The following is a 15946-nucleotide window of genomic DNA, read 5'->3' on the forward strand; positions in this document are numbered from 1 at the left end:
GCAAATTACACCCCGAATTTTGCAAGCACAGTCACTCATGAGTACAGGGGATCTACTGCAAGCAATCTACAACCACTGTCGCCCCTAAAAGCTGCTAATGCAGAGTGTCATGGATTGAGCCGCTCCTGAAAAGTATGGCAAGACGGAGCTGTTTAACTAGCTAATTGCTCCTGCAAACCAGGCAGTTTGAGGATCCACTGCAGGCTTGGAAAATGCAAAATTACAGGTGCAAAACTACAAAACTGGGGTTGGGGCAGGTGGCTCAAGGCCCGTTTGAGAAGGTGGCCACTGAGGACTGGGGGTGGGAAACAGAGATCAAACTAAACAAACAGAAACCCCAGCTCTTGCTCACTTTTCAGGCTTATTTCCTCTCTTTCCCCTAAAAGTCCAACAGGAAGCCTGATATAACAAGAACAGTGTTGCTACAATAACAAAGTTTTCTGCTCCCAACTTTCGCGCTCATATTGCTCTGCATAAACTTGCCTTCTTTGACTCTACCAGCCTTTGGGAGAATAAAAGGCAAGAAAGCTGTAATAAAATTACATTCATTCTCTCAAGCACGTTCCATGATGGAAAAAAAATAAGCTCCCAGCGATCACTCCCCCAGTAGCTGAGCGTGCACAACACCCTCATCCTCCCCATGCACCTCATCAGCCGGAGATCCCCCCGCAACACACAACCCCGTCGATGGAACCAGAAGGGGCTCGCAGGAATTAACAGTCGGACACGGCAGCTCCCACCACATGCGATAACATACGCTGTCGTGTACACGCACGCCTCCCAAATATCACCCGAGAAGTACAAGCTCCGGATCAAGGAATGCACTTTGCCCGCACTAGAAAACCACATTAGGTACCAAGCATTCCTCATCGAAATCTTATTGAAAGGTAAACCTTCACACCAGAGAGCTAACCTGGAGGAAAATAAACATTCAGACACAGTTGCATCCCATTTTTAACTCGCTGGTTTTTGGTTTGTTTTTTTTTTTTTTTTTCTTCTCATTTTTCCACCCTTACTCCTCCAAATCACTATGTCGCTTAAAACTGTTTCATTGAAAGGATTATTTTGGCTGCTGTTTGATTGATTCCCTTTCCGTGGTGATCTTTGCTCATTTATTATATTTCCAGGAGATTCTGCAACCTATAAAACTAATGACACATCATAGCTAACAGGAAAATAAAGCAAATTGGAGCTGTTTAACAACCCAAACCATCCTCAGCATCACTTTTTTTTTTTTTTTAAATAAGAAGAAGATTCACTCAGACTCTTATGAAGTGAAGCTGATACCTCTTGCACAGATAGCTACAAGTGAAGAGGGGGGAAACAGAGCCAGCAGGCACCAGAGCATCTTCGCTGGGCTTGTATCACTGGGTCTTGGCTTTTCTACCCATTAAAATGGGCTACTGCCACTAAACACTTCTTGTCAGCTTTGGGGGCCGACTGTTACCACTCAGGGAAATTTTTCTTCCTCTTTTATTTACAGCTAAAGCCACTTTGACAGTGCCAGATTTGCAGCATTTAACTCAATTTCCAATCATGCCACCAGCCAAAAAGAAATCAGCTCCTAAGCCCAGCTATGCATTTAACTTGCAGCAGACAGACTCTCACATGGAAATAACTATATGTCTCCATCTATAAGCCCCAGCTATGTCTTTATGAATCAGTTACCTGGGGTTTTTTTGCCCGATTAGTAAAGGACATCAGATAAATAACAGACAGCTGGAATCAGCACAAACTAGTTAAATTATCAAGGCAATATAATTCCAGTGAACATTAGCAAGAGATGTAAACATTTTCAAACTGTGATTTTTTTTTTTTTTTTTTTTTTTTTTTGCTTTGAGCAATTCTGATTTTTCCGAAGGGGAAAATAATATATAAAAAATCCTTAAGATTTCTAACAGAAACACAGTACAGAGACATATTTTCAAGAGGAAAAGACATTACTCTTTTCAGACATTCCCTTCATATTCTCTCTAAACTTCACGCACTGACACTCGAACCCCCCAGCCAGCTCTGCTTCCAAGCTGTAAACATTGCAATTTTGGTCTAGACATCTTTCAACAGAAGGACCTCTAACTAGTGGACACCTTTTCAGCAAGCCTATAATATACAACTTAACACTTCATTTTCAAGAAAATCAATGTAAATAAAGTCACGCAAAACAACCCATCTCAAAATCTTGTTATCCTTGAGGTGGGCAAACATTTTTCTTACATACATTACCAAAAATTATATATATATATATATATACACACACAGAGCACAGGAAAGAAAAGCAAGCCAAAATAAAATTTCTAGAGAAATCAAAGCAAAACCCAACCCCTCCGTATCTGTTGCTTTAGCAAAGAAAAACAAAGCATGCATTCCCCTTTTTCTCTCTTTGATCCCTCCTTCCCAATTTGCAGAGATAGAAACCACATACAAACAGAAAAAAGCCCAGCAGGTTATGTTTCAGTCCCTCTCACATCTTTAAAGAAAGGAGCTAGGCTACATCAGTGTGGACGTAGAATTTGGAGGCTTTTGGGCTGAATACTGAGCAATCAAGTCAGATCATCAAGGCAACACAGATAAATAAAGAAAGTAGAATTTCACTCCCTTTTTTGTGGCTGAATGTTATTTTAGCAAAGATTTAATCCTTTAATAGGATTTCTCATACCCCCTTACAAATGTCCAGAGCTCGATTCAATTGCACACACCACCACCTCTCACCTGGCAGCTACATGGTTACTCTCACAGACGCTGCACATTAACTGCTTGCTAGAAATTTCACACAAAATGACTTATTATTAACTGGAGTCTCTATTTTAAAGGAAGCAAAATAACACAGCCAGTGCTTACCACAGAAAGATATTTTCACTCTGCTTCTAACTAAATATGTATAGCTCTATCTCGCTAGCACAGAACGATATATGAATGGATTACTATTATTTATCACATTTAAAACCCAGGCAAAAGCAGCTACACTTACAGGCATACTTAAAAGACAAGACATGACAAAAGATTTAGGGAGAGAGAATATACCAACGTCATACATATCACAGCGAGGCCATGTTGAAGCTCAACGCGTTTCCCCCCTCAGTAAGAAATCTCTCTCTCTCTCTTTCTCTCTCTCTCGCCTTTCTCTCTCTCTCTCTCTCGCTCTTGCTCTCTTGTTGAATTGCTAGTGGTAGTAGTAGCCCCCAACAGCTCAGGAGAAAAAATCCATTTAACGAGTGCCCAGGAAGAACATGAGTATGACATTCACAAGCAATAGCACCACAATCACTGCAAAAACGACCACCGTTTGAACATCCAAGGTCATGGTGCAATGCAGAACACTGTAGTGTTCAAGATGTGGGGCTGGTAGATTTGGAGAAGTCAACCTCTGCTCTGTAAGACTGTCCATACATCCACCATGCTAGAATAGAGGAGAAAACTGTTCCTGGTTTTGGTTTTGTTCGTAATGTTTTGTGGTCTGCTTTTAGTTTATCCCCCTATCTGCTGTCTCTAGCTCATTCTGGAGCCCGCTAAGTGAAGCATCATCACAACCAGTGAGCACTTAAGATGCAAAATCCTTCCTTTAGGAAAAGAAAGCGAGCGCTGTCTGCAAGCTTCTCTCTCTCTCTCTTCCCCCCTCTCTCTCCCGGTCTCTCTCTTGCTGGCTGGCTTGCTTTTTAATTCGTCAAGCCAGTGCAGATAAGAAGCCTGTGTGAGTGTGACAGCTCTGCAAGCTGCTGCGGCTGCATCTCTCGGTGCGAGGCGGACCCTTTCGCATACTAATCAGCTCCAGTGACCAGGCAGCGAAGGGATCCTGGCTGTCAGTCAAACGCAAAAGGAAGCGCTGGCTCCATAAATACGTGAGTCTTCCGCCCGCCGTGACAGGGAGCGCCGTGCAGGCATGTTTTTCCCCTTGACTTTTGCGGCAGTTCGGAAAACAGAGACGTGCAGGGGGCCGGGAAGCCGGTGTCGCGGTCGGATGCCAACGCTGAGCTCCAGGAAGGCGTCTCCGGGCTTTCTGTGCAACGCAGATCCCGTTCCTCACTGCCTTTGTACGGCGGGGACGCGTCTGCCCCGTCTGTACCGCCTGCGCTAAGCTTCGGATGGAAAATATTAAATGCCAGCAAAAAGAGCCAGTGCTGCTAGGAGCCTGCTCAGACCAGGTAGGGGAGCAGGAGAAAGAGCGGGGAAGAAAAGCAGCCGAAATAACAAAAAGGCAACCCCTGGTAACGTGGAAATTCATTGTGAGCCTGTAACGTGGGAATTTTGTAGGGGGAATCACTTTTTACCTCTGTACAATACTATGCACATCATCCCATCATAAATTTATTGCATAGCCTCTCTCCTCAGCACTGCATTGGGTTTCTCCACACTAAGAGTTAAATTGAATTCTGATTCTACAGCTAGAGATGTATAAAAGGGGGGTGGGGGAGCAGGGGGGAGGACAGGATGAGGGATCTTTATTCCTTCTACAGCAGCCAAAAAAGCTCATTCCTACATTAAATTCACATGCACACTCAGGGTTTACGGTCCAGGTGCCAGCTTCTATCCCAAACCTCATTCTCAAGTCCCAGAACCAGCAGTTACCTTAGAGAGGCACCACACACGCACACAAAAAGATGCGCTCAGCTGGAAAAAGCAAATGATTTTACAGGCTAAGACAAATATAGACATGTTGCCAATGCATATGCATTACACACTAAAATGTGCATATGGGGGCTGATCATCAGCACCTTCCAGGAAACTCGATCCTTCCAACATACCCGGGACATTCGCACACAGACACAGGGCCAACACACACCAAACAAGTGCTTATTCTCTTCTCCAGTAGCAAACAAGAGTTCAGGAGGACGTTAATGTTTTAAACCTGAACGGACAGGGCCTGGAGTTGGCTCACGCCAACAAGCAGCAGCCTTTCTTCCCATCGCAGCATCCTTCCAGGGCAGATTTTTTTTATCACCAGCATTTAGGGGAGGGACAGGTTGGATTATGCTCCTACCCCACCTTACCATTCAAACTGATACTAAACCCAGCTGTTTACTGCAAGGCTTATTTTATTTTCCTTCCTTTGCTGTTTGGGTTGCCGGAGGGCTCCCTCAAAATGAGCAGGCTTTTTCTATATCTGCCCCCAAACACCATCAAGGGAGAGACTGCATTGGGTGGACAAGGACTGAGTCTCCACCATGCCCTCTCTCCTCAGCCTCCACTGAAGCCCAGTGGTTTGCGCGAGACCAACGCTCATCCTACGCGCCATCCTCCTTGTTTCTGACCAGCTTTGTAGCACGTGTGGGCTGTGATGTGTTCGCAGACGTAGAGGGCGGGTTGTGTTGAATAGCGTTAGAAATAAGAACGGTTTGGGTTAATCAGGTGGTTTCTTTTTCTTTCTTTCTCTTTTATGTGATAACTAAAAGCCAGAGGCTGTCTCCAGCAACCGAGACCCCCCCCAATCTGTTCAAGCAGAGAATTTCTCATTCAGGAGGACAGTGAAAGGCAATTTTTCACCTGCATATTTACAAGAAGCTGCTTTAAACCTGCCCCAAGCAGGCAGCCCGGCTGCCCCATTAGCACACGTGCCAGGCTGTGCCCAGGTGATGGATCTGCTGCATCACCAGCTTCCAGGCCTACATTTCCTATCAAGTATGCATTTTTAGGATAATCCGCCTGTCTGATGCAATTTTAGACTAATGAGAATAGCAAACATATCATAGATGTGGAATATTTATTATAGTTACCACCCTTTCCCAAAACAATACAGGCAGTTTTCCAAAGCCCAAGCCTGAACTCCCACAAACATCCAGGAAATTCCAGTTTCAGTCTCAGTAATAACAGTGACTTCTCCAAAGCCTACAACGGGCCCAAATTTAGAGGCATCTTTACAGCCAGTTAATCTTTTCCTCTAAGCTGGAATGAGCACAGAGGGAGCCTGGGTCTAGACCCCAGTCTCAGACTCAGCCTTACTTCTATGGAAAGCGTAGCGGAGATGTTCCGCCTGTCCACAGCAGCCCCGAGGGCCTCCAGACACCTCAGCGGACACAGCCCGTCCCTCGCCTTGTCCTGTGCTGTTTGTGTCCTCTCAATGCCAAGAACAGGAAGCGACCAGCAGGGTTTCAAGGCAGACTCCTCTGTGCCTTTGCATATAGACAGGGACCAAAAATTGGGCAGGTAAAAGCAGGAGAGGCCTAAGAAATATCCAGAAAAAAAGGTGCAGTAGCTATCACACATGCTCAATAGCCACTTCCGTAGCTGAAAAAGAGGATTTCGTTATGAGCAATGTGCCTGGCAGGTCTCAGGCAGTCATTCTGCAAGAGCTGAGCCAGTCACAGCACAGGGGAGGGCAGAGATTATAAATAGAGGCAATGAAGCCAGCCCCCTGCCTATAAGTGCCTGCCAGCTGCAGGCAGGAGGTCCCCCACTATCCCGCTCACCACGTACAGCTTGTGCGTCAGGAGCAGCTGCAGACCGCAGGGCGATAGCTGCGGAGACCCCACTGCCGTCCTCCCCGGCTGGAGGGGCTGGGAGAGGGGTGCGCAGCGCTGGCGCAGCCCGGGAGGCTCCGGCCGCAGCATCCGTCCTCCCCAGGTCACACTCCAGAGCAAACGCCCCAAAAGATCGGGCAGGAAAGCACCGGGTGCCTCGCCACATACAGATGCAAATATTGGGCTCCAGTGAAAGTTGTGTGTGTAACAGCTGCCGAGGGTGACCAGCACAAACAGATCTACTGCATAGAAGCTTCTATTTAAATTACATTCACAGTATTCCCAATAGTACTTGCTGCTTTATATCATTTCCCATGCCTTCTGCATGCACTAAATGTTAATTTTACTATGAAAATGGATGATACTTTTTCTTAGAAGCCTCACTGAAAAAGAACACCTACACATCAGGGGTTTATATAAAAGCACTGCAAAGTTTAACTTCATGTAATGCTTTCTGAAAAGTTTAGTCTAACCTTAACCTTCTGTATAGAGCTAAGCTAAGGAACAAGAAGAAAAGATTTGTAATAGTTATATAAAATACACCTCCCCTTACAGCACAGCACATGCCCTGACACTACAGTAGCTTGCAGGAGCACAATTTGTAATGCAAGATCAGCGATGGCTTCTGTATGAGAAAGCAGTTTTGAGCTTCAGCCAGGGCTTCCACTAATACATCACATCCATACATCTATATGTATACATAAATCTGTATATACACCTATATATAAAGAGAGAGTGTATTCTGCACTCCCAAACAACAGACAAATCAGAAGGGCCACTAGAATAACATTAATTACAATGTGGTAATTTGGAGGCAAGCCTCTGAAGCAGATGATGCCAAGTCTTGATTCCTTATGTGCGTAATACATTGGGCTCAGCCATGTGACCATGACTCCCTCCAATGGATGTCTCTAGTAATTAGCACAACCCACTACTGCCAGCTAAACAAATACAGCCCTAACTCGGGAGCGAGGATTTATAAGTTGAATGCTTAAAGGTCCTATATTCCACTCCTACTGACAGGTACACTGTCTCCGCATGAGCTGGCAGGGTAGGCCAGGAGCGTGTGGCAGTACACCGTTTCAGCTCCAATTCCCTGTGTTCTGCTGTAGATCCCCTGTGCAGATTAACAACCTCCACTGCAGCAATCTCTTGGGCGTGCAGAGGCATCTATGTTTTCCTAACACATCACCTCCATCTTCCATTAACTGCGAAAATGAAGCACTGAAACTCGTAACCTCAATGCAGACCCAGTGAATTCTGTTAATACCGCTGCAGGATGCAGTGTGGCTGAGCTCTAGGATTTGGCAAGAGGACCCCAACTCTGCCAGGCCAGGAAAACCTGCTTGTCAGTCAGCCAAAGGAGATAAATCTTTTGGTGACTTTCGGAAAGTTTCAGACAAATCCCACGGTGGCTTGTGATTCTGAGTGGGAATAAAACTATGGTTGTGTTGGTCTGCACTGGATGAAACCCATAGCCTAGGGGAAAATGGTTGCCAGCAATCATCAGTCCTGAACTGCTTCTTTTGTATTCCCTCTTTGAGCACAAGCCCCATCTCAGACCTATATGGCACCATGAGGGAAGTTTAAACTTTTCATTTGAATTAACACTGCCCTCAAAGAGGAACGAACAGCAACGGTACACAACAGTACCCGGGGACGTGTGGGCAGGAGACGGGCAACTGCACTTCCATTCCCAGTCTCATTTGCTGGGCACTTACTGACTGCTGCCTGCTACGTCAGGCACCAACGTGGGGTTTGAGTCATGGACTCCATTAGAGATTATGAGAAGACCATCAAATTCATTATTTTTTTCTAAATCTAGCTGGGAATTAAGCTCAGGATTTCAAAGATTAAAGGTCAGCGGGATTATGATTTGCTAAATTTCCAAAAAGGAGGATTTTCTTAAACTGGGAGTTGCCTCTTTTTCCTTTCTCTTCACAGCAAGTCTGACACAGAGCCCTCTTCTCCCATCCTTCGGCCAGAGGGGAAGCGCCAGCCCACGAGCTGCAGAGCTACTGCAAAAGGCAGTTTTTTCCTCAAGAATCTCCGTAATCTTGTATGTTTATGGACTGGCTTCACAGGAAGCTTTAAAAATCCCCAAATGCCTAGAATTCCTTGTCCAAACTGAGGAGCACGCAAAATGGAGTAATATCTGTAAAGACTCAGACTCAGGGCACTGATTTGGGCAGCTAAAAATTATCTTTCCAGTCACCCACTGTTCTCTGCTTCTCCACTCCATCCTGCAAGTGCAAAGGTTCCTCACTGTCCATGTGAATTTGGGACTTTCTTCCAGTAACTTCCTCTGCTTCTTTCTTTTGTCTTTCTTCCTTTTCCTTGTCCTACACATCTCCCTTAGAAGCTTTTATTTCACCTCATCCTCTGTCCCAGCCCTCCCTCCCACGGCAGCTCGAATGTCCTCTACCAGAGAGACAAACAAGAAAACAAAGTGGTGGGGTGGCTGGAACAAGTACAGCTTCCTCCAGCATCTTCCACAGTAACTGCACAACACGCTTTAGCAAATTCACAGCACAGCTAGACAAGCAAATTATTCAATTTACAGAACTAATATAAAATACAATTACAGAAAGGCAAAGGGGAAAGAAGGAGAGGTGGGCAAGGATAAGATGATGATCTCAAAAGCTGGCGAGGCATAAATAGACTTCAGAGGAAGAACTGCGTAAGAAAAGGCTGAGCTGAGAGCCTGCAAAGCAGTGAAATGGGAGAGAAAGTGGACGGACAGGAGGACAGAGCAAAACCTGTTGAAGCAAGCTGCTCTTGTAGCAAGGCTAAGAGTGCTGGTAAAGAGAGTAAGTTCCATCTTTAAGCCCACTTTTGCAATTTTTAGAGAACATAGGACACTGCCAGAGGCTGTTTGCGCCACGCTGCTTAACTTGCATGACCAACTGGTCAAGAGCATTATACAAAGCTCAGAGGCTACAGGGACAGACCTGAGCATTTCTGGGTCACTGCTCTAAGTATTCCATGAAAAACAAAAACGAGAATTCCACCAAAAGATGGGAAGCATCACACTGACCTCCACAGCTTGACCCTTGGTATATGTACTATATACAAAGACACACGGAGCTCAGGCAAGCTGTAGCAGGTAAAGTCTTTCCCATTCTTCACCAGTTCTAATTTTATCTCAGAAAAAAAGAAGTGATACACAACAGAATTATGTCACCAGCGTAGAGACTGATTTATTTATAACCATTTCATTTCATACTAACAGCCAGACACAATCAAAGGTAGGCCAGGGAGGTTGCAATGCACTTGTGCACCAGCCCTGGTTAACCACCCTCTTGAAAACCAACCATCTTCCAGAAAAACAGGCCTTAACCCCTTGAGTGAAGGGCAGTAGTGACATGTCAGATACTAACCAAGGCTGGCCTTGGACCACATCTGGAGACCTCAATTAATCGTGGTTCCTTCTACAAACAGAGCCAGCATCTCAGCAGATGGTGCTCTTTCCTCTGTTGAAGAATGAAAGCACTTGCACGATGCTGTGAGGGGGGGAAATAAAGCCAAAGCCTTGTCACTGTTGTCTTATAAGGTGTCCAGATGTTTCTTCCAGAGCACCCTGACCAGGTGTCATCTGCATCCTAGCATGGCTTAGTGCGTCCCCACTAACATCCTGCCCTCAGCTGCTGTGCCATGCCACACATACACACCTGCAAGGCTCTACCCCAGCAGCGGCTGCGCTACAACAAGGAGTGAGGTTTCATAGCTTTTGTAACACTATACAAATCATGCTGAAATGGCATGGAGAGAAAGCCTGTATGGGGACTTGATTCCATTGTGCTTGTCTGGATTGCAGTGAGAAAAACAAAACTTCTATTTTTAAGTTTATTTGAACTTAAAGCATTAAGACAGACTAAAATCCCTTGCCCCTGGCAATCATGTTGCAAGTGCTTTCTCTTCTCCCTGCATCTGCTCCACACCCAGCCTGTACTCTAGAAGCATCCTTAGACTCCCAATTTTGAAAAAGAAAAGAAAAACCCCCTCAAATCCAGCAGAAATCAGATGTGGTAACACCAATTACCTTGGTCACAGAGAAAGACTTCAAGGACCAAGAAAGTTCAGTTTAAAAGATGACCCATCAAATTCAGATATTCAGTCTAACCTTACGTAAGCTCTCTTTTGTCTGAAAAAAATGGCCTAAAAACTACATAGACATTCACTTCTTAAATTTACTTCTCCGGCTTCTGGGCTTGCAGTTGAGCCTGGAAACAAGGCTAAAAAACCCAAAGCCCAAACTGCAGAAAAATCCAAGACAAGTTCCCTCCTTCCACCGCTCCCTCCAGGCACCCTTACAGGAACTCCAGTGTTTCTGCTCTCATTTCTGAAATTGAATTGCAGAGATCTTCACATCAACACATGCCTGGGCAAAGTAGTAAGTGAAAAAAAAAATCATCACCCACTAGAAACTACCTTACTAAAGCCAGGGTCAGTGTCCCCAGTGTGGTCCCTGAGAAATACAGCTACACAGACACAGAGAAGAGAAAGCTCTTTGCCGTGAAAATTAAAGGGTGTATTTCAGCTTTCGCCACAACACAGGAAGGTCCTTTGAAATGCAATGCATCACATTTCCTATGCAGTTAAAAAGCAAATCTAATAGAGTATTTTCACCTGCCTAAGCCTGCGGAGGTCCAGCAATTAGCAGTGCAAGAGTGAGATGCCAGGCAGAATAGAAACGGAGTGATCCATGATGCACATACTAAACAGCAATGTCAGAAACTACACAGAGAAAAAGGCAGAAAACAAGAAAAAGTTTCTGGTTCTGCTTTGTGCTTTATTGACTGACCTTGCAGAAAGCGTGGGGTTAATGAGCAGCTCTCCTGCATGAGGACTCTCCCCTCTCCACCGAACAGACTATAATCAGCTCTGCTTATGGGTATGGCCAAATCAGGCCCTGCCCCAGTGCACCATGAGAAATACAAAGGCTTATGAATGTGAAAGTCCTGATGCGGTACCCTCCTTGGGACTTGTTGTTCAACTTTTTACTGCTGCTCTGTCAGCCTGAGCTTACTCTGAGGGAAATATGAAATTATCCACCATGTGTGTATTAGGAAAGCTGAGCCCAGGCACAGTCCCATGACTCACTGAGAGTCAGGACACAACGCTGTGGCAGATGGGAGCAGAAACCATGGCCCTGCTTCATGCAAGAAGGATGAGGATGGAAAGAAATTGCCTGCAGCTCCTTGCAGCCCTCCTCATATCCCTTCTGCGACACTATTGACACTGGTTTTGCTGGATTTCTTCTTGTCAAGATATTAGGTAAAGAAAAAAACATCTTATTAAGAAGCTGACCCATGGGTCTCATGTTCTTCACACAAATTAACCTAGAGAATTAGATGTACTTCATATAAATAATTTTCTCCCCCTCTCTCTGCCTCCCAGAAAAAGGAGAGGGAACAGCCTACTGAATCTGGCACTCTTTTAAAGAAAAAAATGATGCACGACAACCTAATGAAGTAGGAATTCCAGCTGGATTGCAGTAGATGTATGAATAGAACATAAAATACTCATTTTTATCAGCAATAATATCAGCATTAAAAAGGAAAAAAAAGTTTATAGCTTTTTTCTTTCTTTTTTTTTCCTCCAAATGAGGCAAAATGAATGCCAATAGGCTTTCATTTCCTATTCCACCCCAGCTCAGTGGGATCACTTGCAGTGAGAGCTAGCACAGGCTGCGGTCCCCATCTGATGCTATACAGCCGCCTTCCAGGAACGACCAGCGCTGCCCTCCTGCCGACTGCTCGTGACAACGCGCGACTGCAGCGAGCCAAAGGGACACTCGCTGTGCGGGATCACAAGGATAAACCCGCCTGCTGGAGGACGCCGGTTAAACGCAACGGGCACAGGAAAGAACCTGGTGTTGCGTTGGCTTCTTCGAGAAGCACAAATTGCACTTCTGCATCGTTAATCAGCAGCGCCAACATGGAGATGCAGCGGGATAGAGCCGAGGTTCACTGTGCTATCTGAAACATGGCATTTCAGGAGTTCCGAGCGCTTCAGTCTGTAACCTGACAACAACTACGGCAGAGAAGGTGTGGTGTAATTTACTGCATGCCCAACATTATCTTGGGTTAAATCCAAGAAATACTGTAGCATGGCAGAGCTGGGGAGGCAGAAGTTGGGATCCCCTCTGAACAGAGCATTTGTGCACATGAATGCACCTCTTTGGGTTCAGTGGGAGTTCACCAGAGCTCCGGACCAGCTCCAGACTTTACTTCTCACCCACACCCTCCTACTAGACCAAGTTAGAGATTTCACAGCCTGAAATTGGCTCCCAGATATGACACTCCTGCCATTCTCTAACAATACTTGTCTTTCCTTTCCCTGCCCACATTACATAATAGGCAACTTTATTTATTTATTTTTTCATAAAATGTCTTTTCATAACAATAGAAACTATTGGAGACCGAGATAACTTGATGAATTTTTCCTATTATCTAAGAGCTTAGTCACTCAGGGAATTAGTCATGTTCAAAATAACAGCCAGGCTCAAAGAGATTCAGAGCAACCATTCTGGAGCAGAAGCAGCTAATGTCATAAATACATTAAGATGTTAGCTTGAAGCATTTCAGAGATTTTTCAAGGAGTGTTTAAAAAAAGAAAAACCCTTTGACTACATTCAAGGAAATCAGGTTCTTAGCAGTTAAAAAACCACTGCAGTTTACAAAGCCTGCTGTGCTCAAACACCAAAACCCTGAACACAGGAGGGACAGATGGACTCCGTGACCACACGGTGCGTGTGGTTTCCCAGCGAGCGCATCCTGCGCGATGCTCTGTGAAATACTGCTTCATGTTTCTATGGCACCCTCCAAGCAATGGTCGCAAAGGTTTTCCAGGCATGCCCAATGAATCATCGGGACATATCTTGGGAGATAGAGAAGTTATCAGCATGTCTGTTATCCAGCAGGTAGGAACTGGGGCACAGAGCCGTGGTTTGCACATGGAACTAGAGCCAGGTCTCCTCCTAGCCACTCGTGGGATTGACGCCAAGGGCAATCATCAGCATATATCAGCTATTTATGCAAATGTTTTTATTTACCGTAACATCAACTCTTTCTTAACCTGGACATTTATTGTGTACTCTTATAGCAATGCTAGTAGGAGCCTACAATTGCAAGATTAAAGTTGCCCCAAAGTGGGAGCAAAATGGAAAACAGAACAGAAACTATGTGGGTCAGAAAAATCCCACAAAGAAATGCATTTGGTAGGACTGACTTAAGGCTTTGGGAGCGCTACGGCATTGCAGCAGACACAAAATTCTGCAGTGCATGCAGAGCTCGTTCAACCCAAGTATCAACCTCCAGTGACAACAGATCCCAGGATGAACAGGAACAAAATTGCAATAAACCACTCTTTCGTGGAAAAAGGCCCTCCTTGCTGAGGCTGCAGGGTACGGAGATGACAGACCAAAGAGCATCCTCCGCGGGACACCCGAACCATTCAGCAGGTCACCGCAGCTTCTGCGGGTGCTTCACTGCGACACGCTCGATCAGCCGCGAGCCAAGTGCTCTCTGTTCCCTTTGATCTCCGTGGGAGTTCGGGGTGCTCTGGGCCTCTTAAGTCCCATTTTTCGCTAATACCTGGATACTGCAAGATCCTTTTTCCATCCCATCCTGGCCTGGCTTCTCCCACCAACTGCATTTGCTTATCCAAACTTTCAAAAATGAAAATTGGACCAAAACTGCTTTCTTCCGCTTCTCTTTTCCCGACTTCACATTGAGTTTTTTAGGATTGTGGAGTGCAAAGTGTCTTTGTACTTTAAATATCCCATGATTTGCAGACTGACAAGTGGAGAAGAATCAATAAGGAAAAACGTAAGAAAGTTTCTGGCTGCTGAACTGCCCTGCTCATAAACATCTCCACCACTTGCAGTATTTGGCCCTTTTATTCACTGAATTCCTTTTCAACGTATTTTAAGTTGTGATGATTTACAATAGCTTACTTCTTATGACAGAAATGTAAAATACCAACAACATTGGTTTTAAATATTTGAACAACATGCACTGTAAAAATATGGCTATAGGTGCCTGTAAAAAAAAAAAAAAAAAAAAAAAAAGACTGGGACTCTATTTATTGAAGCTAATGGCTGCACTCCCTTTGACTTTCATAGGCACAACATTAAGCCCAGAATCAGACCCTATGTAAGGAAATACCAAGGAAGATGCATGTTTGTCTTTCCTGTAATACAGCCAAAAGCTTGGAGAAAAACTCTGCCCTTGTCAGATAAAAAACTATTCCAGAAAAGGCTGTATTACGGCATGATTTAAACCAACTTATTTGATTATCCTGCCAGATCAATGTTCTCTGTGAAGAATACCTAACCAAATAATCATCGTACTTACAATGCCAATCAGATGCGTAGATTTATTCTCATCACTACCAGTGACAATTAGTTTCATCTTTCTGGGTTAGAAACAGATACTAGCAGAGTTTAGCAACTTAGTACCAATGAAGCATGTAAAACACCCTCATGGGATGCTAGCATAATTGGCAAAAGATTAATTGTTTAAAAAACAGAAAGCAACACGTGCAAAGGAGAAAAAAAAGAAGCCCCGACAGCTTAATATTATGGTATAATAGCTAGGTTTAAGGGGCTGATTTAGAAATAAAGAGCCACCTGCCATGAGAACAAAAGGTACTATCACTTGTAAAATATTAGTGACATGCTTCTTAGAGATGACTAACTCTGAAAGGGAGCGGGTCTGATACTTTAAGCCAACCCAGCGCTGAGAATGATAGAAAACAGCACTTTCAATAAATCAGTGCTGTACAAAACTTCTGAGAAATCAGTCTAAAATCCAGGTTTAGACCAATGTGCCTGAGCAGAACAAAGTCCAGGGATGCTACCCAAAATAAATTTCTATTGCTCTTCTTTAGTAGATACACAGAAAATAATATCAGAGTAAAAAAAGACAGCTGAAAATCCACAATAGAGGCTCAGTGCTCAGGAAAATTGGTCCAGTGTTGCTCTAGATGAAAGGCTAAGGTTCTTCACTGCATGGTAGGCAGCTTAATGTGTGTGAATGGATCAGCCAACCTTCGCTTCAGAGTAAACTGAGCCATTTTATATTTCTGTAGCACATTTTAGCCAGTAGACTGAGATGATAATATTCGCACTGACTTGCTGAAATGCAGCTACTTCTGGTGTGGAATAACTTATTTGTTTAGCAGAGTACACCAATATGATCCAACATTTTAAGTACTAAAAATTAAAGTAACTCACCAACGGGAACAGCAGGCAAAATCTGCATTAGATGGAATATAGCTATCTGTACTGGCATTTGGCCAGGACATCTGGACCAATATGCCTTGTCTTGCAAAAAGAGAGCAGAATTTGTACGGACCAAGCGTCACCAGGACCTTGGCTTCGCAGCGCAGCCGAAGAGTGCTCCCAGCAGCCCAGCGCCTCCAAGCGCAGGAGTGCTGCTCGCCCACCGCATCCCTCGGACCACAGCCGCCCGTCCCCGGGGAGCCAG

General features: G+C 44.7%; 2 protein-coding genes across 3 annotated transcripts in view; both read right to left on the minus strand.

Moving 5' to 3' along the window:
• The window catches only part of ARHGEF9 (Cdc42 guanine nucleotide exchange factor 9), a 191809-nt gene that overhangs the window by 112033 nt on the left and 63830 nt on the right, over positions 1–15946 (minus strand). The window lies entirely within an intron of this gene.
• Positions 3130–3468, minus strand: LOC142414965 (uncharacterized). Its single transcript, XM_075512819.1, has one exon. It carries the CDS (start codon positions 3383–3385, stop codon positions 3206–3208), a length of 180 nt encoding a protein of 59 aa, XP_075368934.1. The 5' UTR covers positions 3386–3468; the 3' UTR covers positions 3130–3205.

Source organism: Mycteria americana, chromosome 10 (genome assembly GCF_035582795.1).
Source record: "Mycteria americana isolate JAX WOST 10 ecotype Jacksonville Zoo and Gardens chromosome 10, USCA_MyAme_1.0, whole genome shotgun sequence".
Taxonomy (NCBI): Eukaryota; Metazoa; Chordata; class Aves; order Ciconiiformes; family Ciconiidae; genus Mycteria; species Mycteria americana.